At 34.2% G+C, this 22994-nt stretch overlaps 1 protein-coding gene across 5 annotated transcripts in view; it reads left to right on the top strand.

Annotated features, from left to right (window-relative positions):
* The window catches only part of prkcbp1l (protein kinase C binding protein 1, like), a 53534-nt gene extending 33525 nt beyond the window's left edge, over positions 1–20009 (top strand). For 4 of the 5 annotated variants that reach the window (XM_056448880.1, XM_056448876.1, XM_056448877.1 and 1 more), the window contains exons 14-20: positions 2966–3484; positions 7129–7566; positions 11110–11237; positions 12813–12893; positions 13562–13640; positions 14907–15146; positions 19128–20009. In XM_056448880.1, coding sequence (XP_056304855.1) covers positions 2966–3484; positions 7129–7566; positions 11110–11237; positions 12813–12893; positions 13562–13640; positions 14907–15146; positions 19128–19306 — 1664 coding nt within the window. In that variant the 3' untranslated portion in view covers positions 19307–20009. The remainder of the gene's footprint in view (positions 1–2965; positions 3485–7128; positions 7567–11109; positions 11238–12812; positions 12894–13561; positions 13641–14906; positions 15147–19127) is intronic. The other variant, XM_056448878.1, reaches the window with a different exon arrangement.
* Positions 20010–22994: the final 2985 nt, after the last annotated feature.

Genomic DNA, 22994 nt, shown 5'->3' with positions numbered 1-22994 from the left:
TTTCCCTGAAACCTTGGTTTTGGAAATATTTCCACATTAGTTTCCTTTATATTGTTATAAATACATTCTTTTTAAAAAATCAAACTGACCTACATTGTCATAAATCATTATTATGATATTACGATCTTTGAATTTAAAAGCAAAATAAAAAGTTTAAAATTGTGATCATTGAACAAAACCAGTCAGATGGGTAAATTGTCTAACATTGAGATTGATATCTCTTCTGACAGCTGAATAAATAAGCATCCCTTTGATTTGTTAGGATAAGACAATATTTGGCCTAGATAACGGTTTGAAAATCTGGATTCTGATGGTTAAAACCAATCGAAATATTGAGATAATATAATAAATATTGAGAGTACAATGCATAGTACTTATCATATTACTTAGAAATTAAGTTTTGATATATTTACAGTAAGAAATTGACCAAATGTTTTCATTGCACATGATTTTTACTAATATTGTTTTAATATAAAAGAGAAATCTTTTTGCCTATTCTTACAAAATGTACCTTTTCAACTAAAGGCTGGTCATGTGGTGTGTGGGTCAAATAGTTTACTGTGGTATTTCTATTATTCACAGCTAAATTGCTAATGTGTTGTTAATCCCATTCTTTTCCTTTGATTTGAATTAAGTACCAAAAAGAAACTAGGATTTGAATATAAATCAGAAATTCAGACTGGAGGAATTGAGTGGGGAAATTCAGTGTAATAAGGGCATTTTAGCAAGATAAATAAGAGATTGCCAAACCATTTTTTGTCATTTTTAATGTTGGATTGACATGAAATTACAGGGTTTTTTTTTGGACCTTAAAAACAAACAGATTTATAATTATAATCAATTAGCAACCCAACATAGCTATCTTTTGACAGCATTGCCATCTATAGGAAAAACATTTCTGATTTGAGATAATTTACTGTTATTTTAATAAATTTATTAATGATTCGTAATTAGTTGTTCTATTAAGTCAACATTATAAATAAGTTAAATATGTCTACTTAGAGTTTACTTACAGCTGCATTTACAGATTCTCCGGTCAAGTTTGTTTTTTAACAACAGCTATATTGACATAAAAAAACAGTTGATGGAAACACCAAGATGCACATACATTTTTAAAATGCTCATAAAAAACAAATGCACATAACTGAGTAGGATAAACTTTTTATTTGATAAGAAAAGATGTGCATAAACTACTATAGAAACACTTTACCAAAGAAATTCCAGTATGCGCATTAAAGTCATGTGATTTTGTTATAAGAGATCATGTGATGAGGAAAATGTGTATGAATGGACAAACCAGCTGGGTGAGCACACTGTAAAACATCTGAAATGTTGTTTTGGTCATTCTAAAATGCCTTAAGCGTTTCAATATTAGTGTTATTATATTATTAATTATCTCCAGAACTGTCAGGATCATCTGTGCTCTGTGCCTCATGTCTTTAAACGCCACCACGCATTCATTGCATGTTTGCATACTGCCTTCTGAGGCCCAAGTCATTCATTAAATGATGAAAACATTCACACAGCTTCTCCTATCACAGAAAATTCCGTTTTTACTGTTGATATTTGTCGCCAGTTTATCAGGAAATTACGATTTTGTCCTCTTTGACTCATTGGATGGAAACGATGTTTTATTCGCATGTCTTTTATGTGTTATTCCAGTTTTGCACATGAAGTTAATTCACATCTTTAAAAGTGTACTCCAATGATGATGATGATAGTAGAAGATCTGGGGTAAAAACCTTCCTAAAAGTGAATGTAATTTAAATTGATTTATTAATGATAAGTGCTTCAAGTCAGTATTTAAGATACAATTTCTACTGAGAGCTTACTTAAAGCTGCACAGATTCTCCTGTCAAGTTTTTTTTCAGGATTTTATTGCAAGGTACGCACAAATCCAGCACCGCCCCGCCCCCTTCCCCAATCATGTCAAGAAACACTGATGGTTACCGTCAAAGTCTACATTATTTAAGGGCATTTGTTACGTCATAATTCGTTTCCTTTTTAATTTTAATATTTCATTGAAATCTAAATGTAATAAAAGCACATCAGAACCAAGGAAAAATCAGACGCTCAAGCCGTAATCTTTAAAATTATGACATATAAAAAAATTGCAAATATATGACAGATGATTGGGATACAATACAATTAGTGAAGCATTAATTAAATCCTTACTTTCCACTGACCGAAAATCATCCACCCGCAGTTAAGTAGTGGCAGGGCTCAAACAAAAATATAATTTGTATATTTTTCTTGGAAAAAAATATCTTTTTAAAACTAATTCTGTATATAGTTTGTCTCTTTGTTTAAATATTTTTCTTGGTCAGTTATCTTCTAGACAAAATAGCCTTGAATGGTAGTCATTCTTTTTGGCTTTTTGGCAAATGTCTCAATTAAGTTGATCTGTTTTAAAGACACTTACTCATTTTGAACCTTGTTTTAAACAATAGCTATCTGAATTATAATTTATAGTGTGCGAAAAACCGCAAGCAAAACTAAAGCCAATAGATTTCTTTACCCATCTCCCACCATACAAATATATACACGCTTTAAAACACACAAACGCACACCTTTATTTGTTATCATTCTTTCTTGATTTGTCAATATGTCATAGTCTATACTGTTTAATAATCAATTTAAATTATGTAATAAATAAATTTAAAAAGTGGCATTAATTCCTGCCCTCTCATGCTAGGTACGCACAGTGCGTACAGCCTTGCAGCTGCAAGCACCACTGAGTGCGTTCGCATGTTTGCACCCCCATTTTGTGCATACACCATGTTTATAAGCGAGACCCCTGGACTTCATTTGCAATTCTTGATCAAGAACCATCCAAATAATTATCTGACTGCCATTTAAAGCATCTGTGTATTGTTTACTGGTGTTAAATGTCAAGTCAGTGTTACTTTTTTTCTAATTTGGTCAAATTTAGAAAAGTAAAGAATGTCTCTTTCTGTTTCTACAGGAATCAATGAGATCTCAGATGAAATGTGCGGCGGCGTTGAGCACTCTGACTCGGACGACTCTGATAAATGTGACTCCAGCGACAGTGAAGATATGTCTGACGACGAGCAGAAACCCAAGAACACTAACCACAACAACACTGTCCACAAAGACTCCAAAAAGAGAGCCAGAACCCTGTCCACTCAAGAACAAGACCAAGACTCATCAACTGCTGGAGGAGCATCAGGCGGGGAGAAGAAAACCTCGGATCCCCAGACCAAAGACAAGTCAAGCGGTGGCGCAGAGAAAGACTCTAAGGACAAGAGCAAACCTCAGCCACAGAACCAGAAGGAGAAGACCAAGTCTGCGCAGGACGTCCGGCCGGCCGGTTCGGAGCCGGATGTGGACTCAGACTCTGAGCGCGAGCTGGTGATCGACCTCGGGGAAGAACAAGGCAGGAGGGAAAAGAAGAAAGCCAAGCGAGACACTCCAGCGGCCCCCGTTTCTACACTGAAAGATCAGACAGGTGTTAAAACCGATGGTAGATATCTCACATTTTTGATTCTGTCTCTATTTGGGATATCAAATTCCATAAATTACCATAAACAATCAGTGTTTTAATTAACAATCAATTAGTTGTTAACCTTAATAATGCACAGAAATTGTCACCAGCATGACAGAACATGTAAATTATGCCTTACACACTGGAATCCTCATTTCTTAGCTCAAAGGGAAACATTTTACTGTAGGATCAATGAATATTCATTTAATAGAAATATTTAAAGGGATAGTTCACTCCCCAAAAATTGAATTTTGTCATTATTTACTTACTCTTGATTAGTTCCAAACTGGTTTAGGTTGCTTTGTTTGTTTGTTTGTTTGTTTGTTTTGTTCAACTCAAATGAAGATACTTTGAAGAATGTTGGAAACGGTAACCATTGACTTCCATAGGAGGTCAATCAAATGCTATGGAGGTCAATGGTTACAGGTTTCCAACAATCCTTGGTGTATCTTTCTTTGTATTCAACAGAAAAAAACAGAACTGCTTTGGAACAAGTCAAGAGTGAGTAAGTGATGACATTAGATTCATTTTTAGGATTTTGAAAGGATTAAATGTAATGACTAACATGCGTCCATTTCATGTGAGCAAATAGTAAATGTTTGTAAGTTTGTATTTTCTTCTGAAATATGTATAGGACATTGTGCATTTTAGGGGAAATCTGGAGTGTGTGAAATGTAATTTAAAGATCATTATATGTTAAAGGCTTATGCTATTTATTTATTTAGTAGTCTGCTTCATCTGTTTTTACATACCTCTCATGGATAAATTAATTCTAAAATTCCGAGGTGAGTTAGATGGTATGCTAATCCATTTCAGATGATTATTTACTCCTTTTTTATGCTTACTCGCTTTAATCATCAGGGATCACCACAGCGGAATGAACCGCCAACTTATCCAGCATAGTGGAGAGTTTTATGTCTTGCGTATTTCTAAAATCTCTGATTTATCACAATTCTCAGTTTGCATCTTGTAGTTTTGACATTTAAAACTCCCAAAATACAACATATATATATACATGCATTGTTATTGCAACATATGACACATACAGTTGAAGTCAGAATTATTAGCCCCCCCTGAATTATTAACCGCCCTTGTTTATTTTTTTCAACACATTTCTAAACATAATAGTTTTAATAACTCATTTCTAATAACTGAATTATTTTATCTTTGCCAGGATGACAGTAATTAATATTTGACTAGATATTTTTCAAGACACTTCTATTCACCTTATTCTGCATGTAAGAGTGGGCGCAGCCATTTGAATCATTTTGTCTCGAGACTTCCGGTTTCATTCACTTCTATTTATTTTTAGACGTTAAAAACAGCTCGTTTTGCTGCTTGGTGTTGCAAACTGATATTTTCTTATTATATTATTCTACTTTGTCTGTTTTGTCATGCAAACACTTGTTTGTAGAGTAAGTAGTTTGACCGTTTTCTGCCGTTTATTATTCCTAGTCATTTCTCCTATAGGCAGCTGAATCGGAAATTCTAAAACAATCGCAAAAACGCGCACACTTCTGCATTGAAGAATAAGGTCAATACAGCTTAAAGTGACATTTAAAGGCTTAACTAGGTTAATTAGGTTAACTAGCCAGGTTCGAGTAATTAGGCAAGTTATTGTATAACGATGGTTTGTTCTGTAGACTATCGAAAAAATATATAGCTTAAAGAGGCTAATAATTTTTACCTTAAAATGGATTTTAAAATATTTAAAATTGCTTTTATTCTAGCTGAAATTAAACAAATAAGATTTTCTCCAGAAGAAAAAATATTATCAGACATACTGTGAAAAATTCCTTGCTCTGTCAAACATCATTTAGGAAATATTTAAAAACGAAAAAAAAAAATTCAAAGAGGAGCTAATAATTCTGACTTCAACTGTATATTGAATATTGCATGGGTGTTTTTTCTCTTCACTTCATTTTCTGTCACAATCTGTTTTCACAAATAGGCTGCATAAATGTCGAAACTATACACATTAATTGAAATCCATTCTTAACTCATTTGAGTGATTTTATTTTTCTTGCCATTTGAGAACGTCTTTTACTCAGACCTTCGTAACACACAAACCTCACACCTTCTGTGATTATTAGGTTTGATACTACGTCACAAAAGTAACATAGTCAGATTTGCATTGGAGTTCAATGGGCACACGGACTTAAAATTTCAGCCAGTCAGCCTCAGTTCTTCCGGTGAACTGTCTTTCTATTATAAAATTGCCACGTCAAAGGTCTGATTTATTTAAAAATCTGTGATTTTTATTTTTATTTTTTATTTTTTTTTTTTTTTTTTTTTTTTTTTTTTTTTACTGCCTGTTAGATATACGATATGAAGTGGGTCTCAGACCAGACAAGCACTGTATTAATTTTCATTTCCCCTGTTATGTCTTTAAAATATGCCAGTTTATTTTACCCCAGTATTTTCTATGGAGATTATGTGTTAGCCTGCTGATCCTGAGTATACTAGTGGTTACACTGCCTTTCATGTAGTTTTATGCTTAAACAACTAAATGAATGCTTAAGTCTATATAACTGAATGTATTGTAATTACATTACAACATCGATGATGTAAAAGGAACCTTGTGAAATTGAAAATAGTCACATCACATCCACAGATTTTACTGGAAGTTCATCATTGACTGAAAAACACTAGCTGTGCATTTACCCCATTGTTAAAAATTGGGATCGTAAAAAACAGAAACAGTTTTCTCCCTAGTATGTAAACTCATCTAGTCATGTGACATTCCTCATTCCTCATGTGAAACATTAATTCATTCATTCATTTTCTTTTCGGCTTAGTCCCTTTATTAATCCGGGGTTGCCACAGCGGAATGAACCGCCAACTTATCCAGCATATGTTTTACGCAGCGGATGCCTTTCCAGCTGCAATCCATCTCTAGGAAACATCCATACACACTTACTCACACTCATACAATACGGACAATTTAGCCTTTCCAATTCACCTGTACCACATGTCTTTGGACTGTGGGGGAAACCGGAGCACCCGGAGGAAACCCACGTGCATGCAGGGAGAACATGCAAACTCCACACAGAAACGCCAACTGACCCAACCGAGGCCGAGCGTCCTTCTTGCTGTGAGGCGACAGCACTACCTACTGCGCCACTGCGTCGCCCTGACATTGAAACAATTTAATAAAAGCTATCTTTTTTTTATTCTTTTTATTTACAAGTTGAATTTCTGGCTCAATGTCAACAACATGGTTTGGAGTATACATAAATAAGAAAAAAGACTATGGTCATAATTCCCATAGGTGGGATTACTAAGGTGTATTGATTTAAAGGGATAATTCACCTAAAAATGAATAGTCTGTCATCATTTACGCACCCATCGACTTCCTTTTACTACGGAAGTCAATGTGTCCCAGAGACAGCATTTATCAAAATATCTTAGATAGTGTTCAACAGAAGAAAAAAACTTCTTTTAAAATATTAAAAGAATATTAAGAGAGAGTTAAAATATTCCATTTTGGTGAATTATGCCTTTTAAAAGTATATTGATTCGGTCAATCAATCATAAATTATTTATTAACATCCCTAGTATCTAAGAAAGCATTTTTAAAATAGCAAATCTCAACACTGAATCTAAATCTTCCTCTGTTTTAGGTAAATCTTCTGCATCTACTAGCATTTTAGCTACTCCGTCCACAGATACCACTTCATCATCTTCCTCCAATCCTGCTCCAAAAGATGCAGCATCATCAGCCATCAAGCCTCCGGCCGCCGTCACAGCTCCATCTACCACTCAAAGCAGCTCCACCTCTGCTGCTCAACCCGTGTCCACCGTCCCATCCGCTGCTAATGTGGTGAAGAAACAGCGTCCTCTGCTGCCCAAGGAGAGCACTCAACCTGCCCAGCGGCCTGCCACCTGGAGCCCTGCTGCTGGGAAATGGCACGTGCAGAAGGTGCAGAAACAGCAGCAGCAGCAGCAGCAAAGTGAGACTGTTCCTCAGACAGCAACGCAGAGCCAAACACAGTCCCAGAGCTCAGCCAACAGCAGCAGCAGCAGCAGCACACGATACCAGACCAGACAATCTGTCAAAGGTAATCACATCAGCGGCAGCTCTGAAGATTTGTTTTAGACTAACTTTTAGATATCCAATTAAAAATATTAATAATGTTAAAATGTTACATAATCTAAATAAATATTTCAATATTTACAAATGAATGATTTGTATAAGAATTTTAAAGAGCCCCTATTTTGCATTAAAAAAGGTCCTATTTTGGTTTTAGGGGTCTCCAACAACAGGCTGATATGCGTGCAGGGTCAAAAAAGCACTTTCATTGTCTTATAATATATGTTTATTTTTACCTAATTATCTCAGCGACTCCCATATGAATCGTTCAGCGATTAATTTTTTCCCAAAACCCTCCTTAGCGCAAAGCTAATCGGTTGTGATTGGTTCGATGACCCAGTCTATTGCAATTGGTCGACTGCGTTCAGCATGAGACAGAGAGAAAAGCCCACCACAGCTATGAAATAGCAGCCAGAGTATTTGAGAGCCCAATGCAGTAATGCAATAAATCAATGTAGCTAAAAACCAGCATATTACTCTACTCTTAAACCTAACTCCAAGTAATAATAACGACACACATTCAGTATTGATCCACACAGTGGCAAAAGTTGAACTATTTAGACAGTTGACCGCGCCGCATGTGTGTAGGAATATCTGATGGTGGTCATAGCAAAGGCAAACAGCAGAGGATCACCAGTTCAGAAGCGCACTTAAAATCGGTAAAGGAAGAAAGCACGCGTCACGTTTTTAACGTGGTTTTGGACGTGATATGTGAACAGCCCCATACAGATTTAACCTGAGAGATACAGTACAAGCACTGATCTATAATAGATACGTGATTACAAGCCGCGCGGGGTGATTACTACTTATAACACACAATTAGACAAATATTTTGCAAACTACACAAAACGAGGCAACAATTTTAATGAGACTTACATGTTATGATCTGGAGGAAGAAGACACTGGTCCATCTGAACTGTAAAAGTTACTGACAAAGTTCCTATCAAAGTCTGACAAAGTCCCGTAGTCTCTGCTGCTCTTTTAATAGCAAACGGCCGGCAAATCCCGCGCTGCAGCATAGGTTATTGTATCAAAAATCTGAAAAATGACAGGAACAAACACAGCACTGGGTTGGCTATACTGTGGTATTGTTGTGAAAATTAACTTTAACCCTTTATTCCCTGCAGCCGAATCTCCATCTGTCAGTGATTGTCATCTTCATGTCATGATCCATCACGTGATCCCCTGTGCCTCCGCTAGTGTGTGGAGGGAAAGCGCGTGCACATTTTAACGGACCTTAAAGTACATATTTGGTACTGTGTCGATGTCAATTCGATCAAATAAAAGATCCAAACCCAACTCGATTAGTTTATTAGACTCTGAGTCAAATATTTTGCCAAAGAATCAATAGTTTTAAACATGCTGCATCTTTAGATTTAAACCTCAGCTGGATGTTTTCATTCACTTAGAGCTGTGTTACACATTGCATGGAAGGTCATTTTCAAAAACCCCATAATAGGGGCTCTTTAATACCCATAAAACCCGGAGCTGAACTTATTTTAAAATAGTTCTTAGATCTAAAATATGTAAAAAAAAAAAAAAAAAAAAAAATCTAGTATTGTGTTAAATTTTTATTTTAAAATCATCTTTTTTATTAAACGACTACAATGTGTATAAGCACTTATTGTTTTTAGATACAAAATGTTACAAATATTTACATATTAAATTATGTTTGTTGGAAATATAAACATTTCATATTAATTTTACATTATTTTATTTAATGACTATAATGTTTATGAGAAGTTTAAATAAAATTTAATCCCTTTCTTATCTTATTTTAGATTTACAATAATATATTAAAACATCTAAATATAAACACAATAGTTTGAAAAAGAACATATATAATTAAATCTTCCTTATTTTTAATATGATGTTTATTTATCTTGATGAATTTAATTACATTTTAAATTCTTTAATGTAAAATACTCACATGCTAAGTAAACTCAACTTTTATTTTGATAAAAAAATTGTGATAGTTCGTCGGATGTCTACCTTTTGCGGCTAAAAAAAGACTTTTAGAGTTCCCGCTATGTTTAAAGAAAAACACTTTCACAATTCAGTCTTGTTCTATTAATTTCAGCCATCAATTAATTAAATTTAAAGTAATGCATAGACTGCACTACTCAAAATCTAAATTACACAGAATTTTTCCTACCATTTCCCCTGCATGTGACCGGTGTAAGTCTGCTGAAGGCTCCCTGGCCCACCTCTTTTGGACATGTCCAAAACTTTATGATTTCTGGTGTGACATATTTAAATGGTTTTCTGATATGTATGGTTTTATCTTTAGACGTGACCCAGGAATTGCTATATTTGGGTACCCTCGTTCTCTGCTGGATTATAATGTGTCCATACAAAACACCATCATTTATGGAATGATTATTGCTAAGACTGTCATTCTAAAACTGTGGAAATCAGATTCTGTTCCTCAATTTAAGACATGGTTAACTTATCTCACTCAAATATTGCACATGGAAAGAATCCGTTATGGAGTTATTGATAATCTTGCTAAGTTTTACAATAAATGGCAACCATTTCTTGATCACCTGTACCGGTATAATGCAAATTCTGAGCAGCAGTGTAGTACTTAATATGCTCACTACCCGTATTAACTGCCTCTTTGTATTTTTATTGAAACCTTGTATATGCCCTAATTGTTTTTTAATTATATTTTTTATATTTTTTTTAATTATTTATCTTTTATTTTAATTATTATTATCATTACTTCTCTGTATTATCATGTTTATTTCTTGTATTTTGTTAATGCTGTTGTGTTGTTTGGTAATTATTGAAAAATTTTAAACTAATAAAAACACTTGTCAATTTTTTTTAAATCTAGTATCAAGTGTTTAATTTTTATTTTAAAATCATCTTTTTTTATTAAACAACTAGACTGTGTATAAGCACTTATAGTTTTTAGATACAAAATGTTACAAATATTGCCATATTAAATTATGTTTGTTGGAAATATAAACATTTTATATTCATTTAACAATATTTTATTTAATGACTATAATGTTTATGAGAAGTTCAAATAAAGTTTAATCCCTTTCTTGTCTTATTTTAGATTTGCAATAATATATTAAAACACATCTAAATATAAACACAATAAAAATATATATTATTGCTAATTTAAATAAATATTCCATACTTTTTAATATAATGTTCATTTATTTATCTAACAAAATGAAACTCTTAAATAATTTAATCAAGTTTAAAATGTTTCAGTGTAAAATACTCACATGCTAAGTAAACACAACTTTTATTTTGATATAGTTTGTCGGATATAGTCTAATAGGACTTTTTGAGTTCCAGATATGTTTAAAGAAAAATTCAGAAAAACACTTTTACCAAAAAATATAATGATAAATTATTTATCCAAATGTGATTTTTGCTTTTTAAAAGACTTACAACAACATTATTTTCTCCGCTGATAAGTCCTATGCAATTTGCATTGAATCCATAACATTGGTTCACATTGCCATCAATTCTTCATTTTGTTTCTGTGCAGTTCATCAGAAGGACAGCTCACCTGCTAACACGGGGTCTGGATCATCCATTTCCAGTCTAGCTGGAGATTTCCTCACCCCTCCGGCCTCTGCTGATGTCGCCGCCGACATCGCCAAGTACACCACTAAAGTGAGTCTCATCTTCACTTCAGTAACTGTTCTGCTGTTCAACGAAATAGGCCATAAATAGAGTAAATGCATCAATAAACAATGCAGCATTTCTTATGTGGCCTTTTAGAAGAATGCATCGATTGTAGGCCACAGCTCATGTCTGTGCTTAACTGAATGTAAATAACAAATGTCAAAACTTGAATGAAAATGGCCTATACTCTGTAAAAATATCTGTTAATTAACAGGATACGTATTTGTGATTCACATGTGTTTTCTGTTTATTTATGATTGTGAATTGCAATATGGGACCTTGATGTCTGCAGTCGAATTTTAAATGTTGAAAATTGAACTCTACAGTTTAACAAAGTGACTTTTATTGTCATTTTAATACTTTAAAAAATATTTTATAAGAAATAATATATATATAAAATATGTTAATTAAATGTTTCCACATTTTGTGATTCACAAGTGTTTTCTGTTTATTTACGATTGTGAAGTGCATTATGGGATATTGATCTCTGCTCTGTCAACTTTTGATGTTGAAAATTCAACTCACAGTTTATAAAATTAAGGTGTAAAGACATGGAAGTTTATTACCAGGTTTATTATTTTAAATGTGTCGTAATTTAAAACAACATTTCAGACTATATATCAATTTAAACAATTAAAAATGTCTGTAAAAGTCACCTTTTCATCATCAAAAGTCATTGAAGGAAAGATTGAGGTTCCATAATGAAATAAAAAATCATATATAAATGTAAAAAACAGGTAAATCACAAAATATGTAAAACTCTTAATTTATAGATATATTTTTACAGTGTAGAGAAAATAATAAAATAATTAATATAAAGCCAAGATTCCATAATGTGCTTTCGTTATATGAAATCAGTTCTGAGGTTTAACTAGATCAGATAACATATTTGAACATATATTGATTATATATACAGTTGAAGTCAGAATTATTAACCCCCCCTGAAATATTAGATTCCCCCCGTTTATTTTTTCCCCAATTTCTGTTTGAAGGAGAGAAGGTTTTTTCAACACATTTCTAAACATAATAGTTTTAATAACTCATTTCTAATCACTGATTTATTTATCTTTGCCATGATGACAGTAAATAATATTTGACTAGATATTTTTCATGACACTTCTATACAGCTTAAAGTGACATTTAAAGGCTTAACTAGGTTAATAAGGTTAACTAGGCAAGTTAGGGCAATTAGCCAAGTTATTGTATAATAATGGTTTGTTCTGTAGACTATCCAAAAAATTGAGCTTAAAAGGGCTAATAATTTTGACCTTAAAATGGTTTTTAAAAAATTAAGAACTGCTTTTATTCTAGCCGAAATAAAACAAATAAGACTTTCTCCAGAAGAAAAAATATTATCAGACAATCTGTGAAAATTTCATTGCTCTGTTAAACAGTATTTAGGAAATATTTAAAAACGATAAAGAAATTCAAAGGGGGGCTAATAATTCTGACTTCAACTGTATATATTGTTGACAATCAACAGCATAAAGTACTATTACTCAAATCGTGTCTAAATCATTTTAAAACTGAGGATAACTCTCTTGTTAACATTGATAATGGCAGATGATGGACGTGATCAAGGGAACAATGACAGAGATCTACAACGATCTTTCTAAGAGCACGACGGGAAACACCATTGCAGAGGTTTGTGCGTTGTCATTTCATTTTAAAATCTACACTCATTAATTAAAATGAAATAAACATTTGACTGGATGAAAACTGAAAAAGGTAATTGTAAAGTTATCTCTCTTATTCCTGTAATTACAATCTCATAATTGTGGGTTTTTTTATCTAAAATTGTTATTTGTGTAGTTAAAATTTTGAGTTTATAAAAGACTGACTTGCAAGATATAAACTGCGGGAATTGTTAAAAAGTAAAAAAAAAGCGATAAAGCTTATAAACTGTAAGAAATGAAGTCATGATTCTGAGATAAAAGTCAGGATTGTGGTTTACAAACTCAGAATTCTAGGGAAATCTAAGGAGTTTTTTTTTCTCTGACATTGTATGTTGCATTTTACAGTTTTAAAAGCGAGAGCTGCTAGATAAAAACTGAGAATTCTAATTGATTACTTGTTACTTGCAATTTTAAGTTTATTCCTCACAGCTTATTTATATATATTAATTTTGACTTTATATCTCACAACTAACTAAATACTTTATTTTCTAAATGACAAAACTTCATACTTTCTCAGTGTGTAAATAATAAATTCATATTAAAAGCATTAAACGTCTTCCAAGGCACTTTAATTTGACAGACTGAATTGATACTATGGCAGTTCTTCATTATGGTTCTCTGTGTGTTTTGGTTCAGATCCGGCGGTTGCGGATCGAGATTGAGAAACTGCAGTGGCTTCATCAGCAGGAGCTGTCAGAGATGAAGCACAACCTGGGTAACACCTCTTCATCACTTACAGTAGCAACTTTTTTTTAATATTTTCCAAATTATGTTAACAGAGAAAGAAAATTTTCACTATATTTCCTATATTATTTTTTCTTCTGGAGAAAGTCTCATTTGTTTCATTTTAGCTAGAATTAAAGCAGTTTTAAAACATTTTCTAAATATTTTAAGGTCAATATTATTCGCCTTCTTATACAATAAATTGCCTAATTACCCAAATGCAGAGTTCAGACTGCATGATTTTAGCCCTGATTTTGACTCGCCAACAGGTTTTGTGAAATCGCTGACAAATGCCTGAAATCACAGACAAATCGGTGCTCGTTCACGTGAGTGACAATCATACAGTATGAACTATCAAGGACGCGATATGAGAGAATCGCCGATGAGTCACGGACACCCGTGAGATATTTGGCATTCGGCAAATCATGCCATGTTAAATGTGTTTTGATTGAAAATAACATCGGCGATCACCCACAGCCAATGAACAGCATCTACTAGTACGGGTACCTGTAGGCCAGCGGGAGGTTGGGGGAGAAGTTAAAAGCGCTAATTTTCAGTTTATTTGGTCCCAAGAAATGGAGGAAAAACTAGTGGAAATTTGGCAGGAGCCCTGTGTCTGTTTGATGTGTCATCTGAGCAATACCACAACCAGGTCGAAAAGTAAAAAAAGTTGAGGAGAGATAGTTAATTCTCTTTAAAAGCCAGTTGAGCAACACTAGTTTCTACAGCTAAAGCCTTTTTTTCCATTATGTGGTCAATAACGAAAGATATATTACTTGACCTCACCTTGTTTCCATGTCACTTCTCACGTTTGTTTGGTTGTGAGATGTAGTTTGGACAAAGTTGCCTGTGATTCTTCCTATTTTAAAGTCATGCAGTGTAAACTCTTCTGTCGCCGATGCATCCTACAGTGTAGACACAGGACTGACAGAACACTAGTCCAGTGTGAAAACATCTGTCACATGAATACTTTGAAAATCATGCAGTCTGAACTCGGCATAAGTTGCCTAGTTAACCTAATTAAGCCTTTAAAATGCACTTTAAGCTGAATACTAGTATCTTGAAAAATATCTAGTCAAATATTATTTACTGTCATCATGGCAAAGATAAAATAAATGAGTCGTTAAAAATATTATGTTTAGAAATATGTTGAAAAATATCTCCGTTAAACAGAAATTGGGGAAAAAATAAATAGGGGGGCTAATAATTCAGGAGGGCTAATTATTCCGACTTCAACTGAATATGTGTGTGTGTGTAGAGCTGACCATGGCTGAAATGAGGCAGAGTCTGGAGCAGGAGAGAGAGCGTCTGGTGTCAGAGGTGAAGAAACAGATGGAGCTGGAGAAACAGCAAGCTGTGGATGAGACCAAGAAAAAGCAGTGGTGTGCAAACTGCAAGAAAGAGGCCATTTTCTACTGTTGCTGGAACACAAGTTACTGCGATTACCCCTGCCAGCAGGCACACTGGCCTGAACACATGAAGTCCTGCACACAGTCAGGTAATCATTCTTCTGCTTTACATCATGTCCTAGCAACACGCCACAAGACAAGCACTTTGTCTGTCTGCACCAAACGTACCACGGCATGACAGAAACATTTACATACCAGCCACTGCACTTGCACTACTGGTGAAGGCTTTTAATCTAATTAATACACATTAAACCTCATTAACACTATTATTATTAGGCTAGGCGAAATGGTGGCACAGTGAGGCACGTTCGCCTCCCAGCAAGAAGGTCGCTGGTTCGAGCCTCGGCTGGGTCAGTTGGCATTTCTATGTGGAGTTTGCATGTTCTCCGCGTTCTCCAGTTTCCCCCACAAGTCCAAAGATATGTGGTATAGGTTAAGTGTGTGTGAATGAGTGTGCATGGGTGTTTCCCAGTGATGGGTTGCGGCTGGAAGAGCATGCGCTGCGTAAAACATTTGCTGGATAGGTTGGCGGTTCATTGCACTGTGGCGACCCAGGATAAATAAAGGGACTAAGCTGAAAAGAAAACAAATGAATTATTAGGCTACTGAGTGACTGATGTTATTTGCATGCACTGTGGAGTCTCAGTTCTGACCTTCATTTCCATACTGTCTCCTAGTTATTTTAGTTTCAAGATCTGAGGTGAACTATCTGCTGCTGCTTTCAGTAGTATGGACATAAATGTATGTAAAATGGTATTTAAACCCACATTAGTATCAATTAATACTGAATAAAGCACATAATCTGTACCTGAGGTGATCATTGTCCATAGTAGTTTATGCCGTTGTTCAGCAGCAACGTCACGGAAGTAGAAAGTATGTCATAAAATAGTAATTTCACACATTGCTGTTGCAAAACTCCTTTTAACATAGAAAAGATAAATTTTATTGTATCACACAAATAAAGGCTTATTATGAGCATCTCTGATTTTTTAGCATCCATGGAAACGTTTTATATACATGAGGAAGAGATGCTCTTCAGTGGGTTGTTCGTCAACCGTGATGATAATAATAAACTCAACTCAAGTCAGTTTTAAAGGTGCAGTATGTAAGTTTGACACCCAGTGGTTGAGCTAGGTATTGCATTCCTGGATCAAAACAGGCAGGTTGCCAGATTGACAACCAACAGGAGTGTGCCTGACTACGGAGCCTAAAGGCTGCTCTAAGTTGTCTGTTAAATAAAAGCAATGGCACGCGATTAATGGAATATTTTCCATATTAAAAGGAGTTTTGTTCTAACCAACACCTCAAATTTTTATCCTCCTATAGGGCTTGAGTGTCACATTTTAACTCTTAAGTGGCTATTTAAAATACTTCGTATGTCTGAAACAAAATATAAAACATTCAGTGTCATCCTGCAACTGTTTTGCAATGTATGAAATGTCCCAAACCCTATTTTTAACTGTCCAAAATGGGAAAAAGTTGTTTTTACTCTCTGACAGTCAAAGCAAGCTAAAAAAAAAGATGTTAAATATGCATTAAAAAATTCAGGAAAAAGTGTTTTATGTAAATTCGGACCATGAGTCCACATATATGGACATGCTTTTTCTCTAAAAGTACATAATATCAAAAGATGATACTTAGGTTTTTGTTCTAATTAGGTTCTAATAAGCCCAAATAGCAATGAGAAAAAAAATGCATGTAAAAAAACACCTTGGGCCTTAGAAAGGCAAAACCTAGGATACTTTAGAAATGGCTATTATTTCTTGCAACTGAACAACAGAAAACTGTCAATGATCCCCTCAGGTACAGCTCATGTGCTTTATTCAGTGTTAAATGCTAATAATGTGAGTTTGAGTGCCATTTTACATGACATTTATTGCCATACTGCTATGAATCAAATATGCTGCTTTCCACCAAGGTGACCCAGGGCGCTGAAATATAATTGGCCAAAACAAAGACAGACGTTCTGGCACCGAATGCCCATTTTCAAAACAGAATATGTTTTTCAGATAAATAAGAATGTTTACTTGGCATGTTTCTTAAATATCTGCAAACATATTATGGTATTTTTATGCTTTATAGGAGTACAAAAACTTAAATACAACACCCTTAATTTAACTAGAACTACACCAGCATTATACTTACATTCTGCTGTTTGTCCGATATGCTGAACATTTTCCATAATCTGAAACAGAATGGCGTTTTATTTTTTATTTTTTTTTTAATCTATCTAAAGCTGTTTCATGACTTATGGAGGAAAACTTTTTTTCAGCTTGTTGTAATCTAAGAAAAAAGCTAAATTGTTTAAAAAACATATTTTTTATGTTATTTCTAAATGTGCACCACGTTTACCATAGGAATGAGTGCAAAAAGAGTTCAAAAAGACATCAAGAAATGTCATCCTAAAAATGCATGGAAGCTTATGGTGTCAATAAATTTAGCCCTAAAGCAGAATGATGAAATCTGTGATCACGTTTCTGTGACTTTCTAAAGGGGATGTTGATGTTGATCTTGCCATCGCTCCCTCAATCATTGTGTTCAAAATACTACAGTATTCTGAGGACCTCTTATGAAATTAATAAGATCAAAAATGATACTCATCATTGAAAGTCTTCTTATGTGGGAGAAAAGTAGACTTCCTTCATTTCTGTAGAGCAAATAATATGTACAAATTAGTTTTTATTATATGTAATATATCTTGCTTCGTGCTACAAATCAGAGCTTAGTTCAATTTGTGAGAGGTGAGCAGATGAATTTGTGTGAGAATTTTATATACCAGCATTTCTCAGCTAGTCACAGAAGTGTTTTGATTGGGTTTTGAAAGATGTGTGAAAGCTGTTGACGTTTCTGTCAGGCATGGTTTATGTGCGTGAGAAAAACATTATGTTCAGGTGTAAAATACAGTGTCTGAAATGAAAATCCAGCTAGTCATATTCCTTTTAATTGATTTTAAATCTTTAAGGAACTGCAGTGTCTCATACCACTTTACTAAATGAATATGTTGTATTTAAAAAAATAATTTGGGACTGCTATTTATTGTTTATTCAGCAGTATAAGTTTTATTCGTTCAATTTATTCTGTATGTTAAAGGGATAGTTCACTCAAAACCTTTTACCTTATCATTTTTTGTCCCTCATTTGGTTTTAAACCTATTCCATAGTAGGAAAACAAAAATAAGAAGAAAGAAATTCAAATTCAAATTGATTTTTGAACAAGTGGAGGGTGAGTAAATGATAACAGAATATATACAATTTTTATATATATACCTTTTTGGAATGCATGCATAAAACCATACATGCATACACTCACACATTATGTACTTAATGTCCTTCATTTGGTATTTATATATTTATTGTTCTTGTTTTAGTTAATGAACGAGTGGTTAGGGGATAGGATTAACAATTACAAAATATAATACCGTTTACCTTCCTCAATATTTAACTTGTTTTGTCATTCAAAAGACCAATAAAAAGATTGAAATACATGGATGCACACACACATAGATGGTCGCCACAGTGGAATGAACCGCCAACTTACCCAGCATATGATTTACGTAGCGGATTTCCTTGCAGCTGCAGCCCATCACTGGGAAACACCCATACACTCTCATTCACACACATACACTAGGGCCAATTTAGCCTACCCAATTCACCTATACCACATGTTTTTGGACTTGTGGAGGAAACCGGAGCACCCGGAGAAAACCCACACAATCACAGGGAGAAAATGCAAACTCCACACAGAAATGCCAACTGACCCAGTTGAGGCTCGAACTAGTGACCTTCCTGCTGTTTGTGCTACCCACTGTGTCACCGTGACGCTCTATATAATTTATTTATTTATATGTTTGTTTATTTTCATGAATTTATTTATTTGCTCCATTCTTTTATACACAGCATATCATCTGTATAGGCACATATTGAATTATTAATAGCTGAATGTGACATTTTCAGATATATGATATCTGACATGCATCTGATTAAAGTGTTTTGTTATTTCAGAAGTAACTAAATGGGTTACAAAAAGTTTTAATCAGTCTAAATGAATGCTTTTCTCTGTTATCTCCTCAGCCACAGCATCTCAGCAGGAAACTGAAGCAGAAGCAAGTTCAGATGCAGCCGGAAAACCTGTAGGACAGTCCCCTAAAACCCAACCACCACCATCTGCTGAAAAAACATCGCCTGCAAACCGAGGGCCTTCCCCTTCCACAGACAACACTAAAAGCAGCTCCTCGGTTGCGGTCTCATAACCCGAGTTCAAGATGTTGTTTTTTTTATCTTCAGAACGGTGCCATTCAAAGAGAGTCAGATGTGAACACCAAAGGACCTTGACTCATTTCAGACAGACTTCATCATGTTCACTTTCTGTTCACTACATCAAACTCCACATTAGGATAACGCCTATAAAAGTTTGATTCATTTCTACGTGCATTTCGTATTTGAATTTGTGACTTGTTTAGTACAAAAAAACACCCTTTGATATACAATATGCAACTGTAAAACTGTTGTCCTTTTTTTTATACATATCAGCTTTTGTAAACGTCGACAAATGTGTTTGATATCATTTTTTTTTCTTTTTATGTGAAAGATGCACTTAGAAGTGCCTCTGGAAGAGCGAGTTTATTTCATACAAAGGTAAATGTAAAAAAAAGTGCGTGTTTGTACAAGGTCAAAAACGTTGGGAGTATGATTGTGAGTACTAATAGATTGTCACTACGTTTCTTGGAAAGATTCAAGGATTTCTATCTTTAATGTCTTTCACCCGTGAAAGGTTTCTTCATAAAGAAACAAAAGGAGCAAAAATCTAGAGGAGTAAAGGAAAAGATTTTACTTATTGTGGGCATGTTTCTTTCTTCCTCTTGTCTTGTGAACTCTCTTGTTTACATACTGTAAATACAAAAGAATAAGCAGAGATGATATCTGTATGAAAAAATAAAGTCTTCATGAGGCAAACTTTTGGCATTTCATGCATTATCCATTCTCTGCATTTTTGAATTAAACAGTTTAATACACTTTTAAAGTAGAATTTTTAAAAATCAATGTTGAATAATTCATCAGGCCTTTGTGGCTTTTAGGTTGTATAATAAAATATAGTCAATTTTATTTAGTAAAGATTGAAATATTTATTATTTGAAATACGTAGTATTTAAATAATCTCTATATTCTTTTTTTATTAAAAGGCTCAAACATGAGACAAAAATACTGATATTAATGTGAACTGATCAAGAGACAAATTCTAATAAGGTTTACTTCCAAACAAGATTTAATTCTGTGCAAAGAATAGGTCCGACAGTCATACAGGAACACCTGTTGCTGCAGAGTGCGACACACAGGCTAGCCATATATCAGGTTTTACAGTTGAAATCAGAATTATTAAACCTTTGAATATTTTTTTTTCTTTTTTTAAATATTCCCAGATGATGTTGAACAGAGCAAGGACATTTTCACAGTATTCATTCGTTCATTTTCTTTTCAGCGTAGTCCCTTCATTAATCCAGGGTCGCCACAGCAGAATGACCTGCCAAATTACCCAGTATACGTTTCACGCAGAGGATGCCCTTCCGGCTTCAACCTATCACTGGGAAACATCCATACACATCATTCACACTATGGACAATTTAGCCTTCCCAATTCACCTATACCAAGTTTTTGGACTTGTGGGGGAAACCGGAGCACCCGGAGGAAACCCACATGAACACGGGGAGAACATTCAAACTCCACACAGAAACGGCAATTGACCCAGCCAAGGCTCGAACCAGCGACCTTCTTGCTGTGAGGTGAACATGCTACCTACTGTGCCACCGTGCCGCCCCATTTTCACAGTATGTCTGATAATATTTTTTCTTCTGGAGAAAGTCTTATTTGTTTTATTTCAGCTAGAATAAAAGCAGTTTTAAATTTTTTACAAACGATTTTAAGGTCAAAATTATTAGCCCCTTTCAGCTATATTTTTCCGATAGTCTACAGAACAAACCATTGTTATACAATAACTTGCCTAATTACCCTAACCTGCCTAGTTAACCTAGTTAACCTAGTTAAGCCTTTAAATGTCACTTAAGGCTGTATAGAAGTAAAATATTACTAGATCTTAAAATATATCTAGTCAAATATTATTTACTGTCATCATGGCAAAGATAAAATAAATCAGTTATTAGAAATGAGTTATTAAAACTGTTATGTTTAGAAATGTGTTAAACAAATCTCACCGTTAAAAAGAAATTCAGGAAAAAATAAACAGGGGATTTAATAATTCATGGGGTTGAATAATTCTGACTTCAACTATATCTTCTTTCCCCTGCTTCAAGGCCCACTTTGTCACAGTTGACACCCAGTTCTCTTTAGAGGATTCGATTTTAGAATTTACACTTATTGACTGCATGATCACTTTCTTAATGACCCTTCTTGTAGTATTTGTTGTTGTATCATCTTTAGGAAGGCATATGTTTCTTAATATGTGATGTTTCTCGTAAGAAAGAGAAGTTTTATAGAAATAAATGTTTTAATAATAATTTAAATAAATTTTTCCACCACAACATGAGGTAGGAACAAATATCATGTCTTGTAAATCAAACTGTATTTTGTTATTGATTATATTTTAAAGAGGGATAAACATGTCTATTATATTCAGATTTTTCTGAATATTCATTCATTCATTCACTTTCTTTTCGGCTTAGTCCCTTTATTAATCCAGGGTCGCCACAGCGGAATGAACCGCCAACTTATCCAGCACGTTTTTACGTAGCAGATGCCCTTCCAGCCGCAACCCATCCCTGGGAAACATCCACACACACTCATTCACACATACACTCATACACTGTGGACAATTTAGCCTTCCCAATTCACCTGTACCGCATGTTTTTGGACAGTGGGAGAAACCAGAGCACTCGGAGGAAACCCACGCGAACACGGAGAACTTGCCACACTCCACACTGAAACGCCAACTGAGCCGAGGCTCGACCCAGCGATCTTCTTGCTGTGAGGCGACAGCACTACCTACTGCGCCACTGCGTCGCCTTTCTGGATATATTATATATATATTCAAAGTGGGATACATATATCCATTATTTTTCACTCTAAAACTACTATATTAAATAAGTTTACTAATGATTTGTTTGCTGCGGCTGATAAGGGTAAACTCAAAGGTGCTATTTTTCTTGATTTGTCCAAAGCTTTTGATTTAGTTGATCGATATTTACTTTTAGATAGGTTTCGTGATATTGGTCTGTCTGAAAATGCAATTATGTGGTTTAACACAAATTTGCATAATAGAAAACAATATGTAGTATTAAATGGGTTTAACTATGATTTTTGGGTTCAAGAAAGAGGTGTTCCTCCGGGTTCAATACTAGGACCACTTCTTTTCTCTATTTATGGTATTAATTTACCATTCATTTTCAAAATAAGTGAAATAAGTGTAGTTTTCATCTTTCTGCTGATGATACCATCATTTTTGTGTCAGATTCTGATATCTTACATATTCAGTTGTCCCTTCAGTATGATTTTAATTTCTTAAAAAATTGGCTTTTAGATAAAAATTAGTACTTAAATAAATTAGTGATTAATAAAACTTGGTCTTGCATTATGGTTTTTGCTTCCAGACGAAACCTTAAATCAAAACGTTACCCCTATTCTATATTATGTAATGATGGTACTTCTTTGGATGAAGTTGATACGATTAAATACCTTGGAGTGTGGCTTGATTCTGACCTTTAAATCACATATTAATCATATTGTAATTAAAGTCAACTTTAGAATTAGTACCTTATATCGGTCTAGGCATTGTTCTTCATTTAGTGTTCACAAAAAACTTGCTCTTTAACTTAATTTTCTAATTTTTTATTATTGTGAAATTGCTTATCAGAGTGCATCAATATTAGATCTTGCTCCTCTTGATACAGCATATAATAGACTTTGCAAACTTGTTCTGGGTTGTTCTTT

Source organism: Danio aesculapii, chromosome 23, assembly GCF_903798145.1.
Source record: "Danio aesculapii chromosome 23, fDanAes4.1, whole genome shotgun sequence".
NCBI lineage: Eukaryota > Metazoa > Chordata > Actinopteri > Cypriniformes > Danionidae > Danio > Danio aesculapii.
This window is presented reverse-complemented; position numbering and strand designations above follow the sequence as displayed.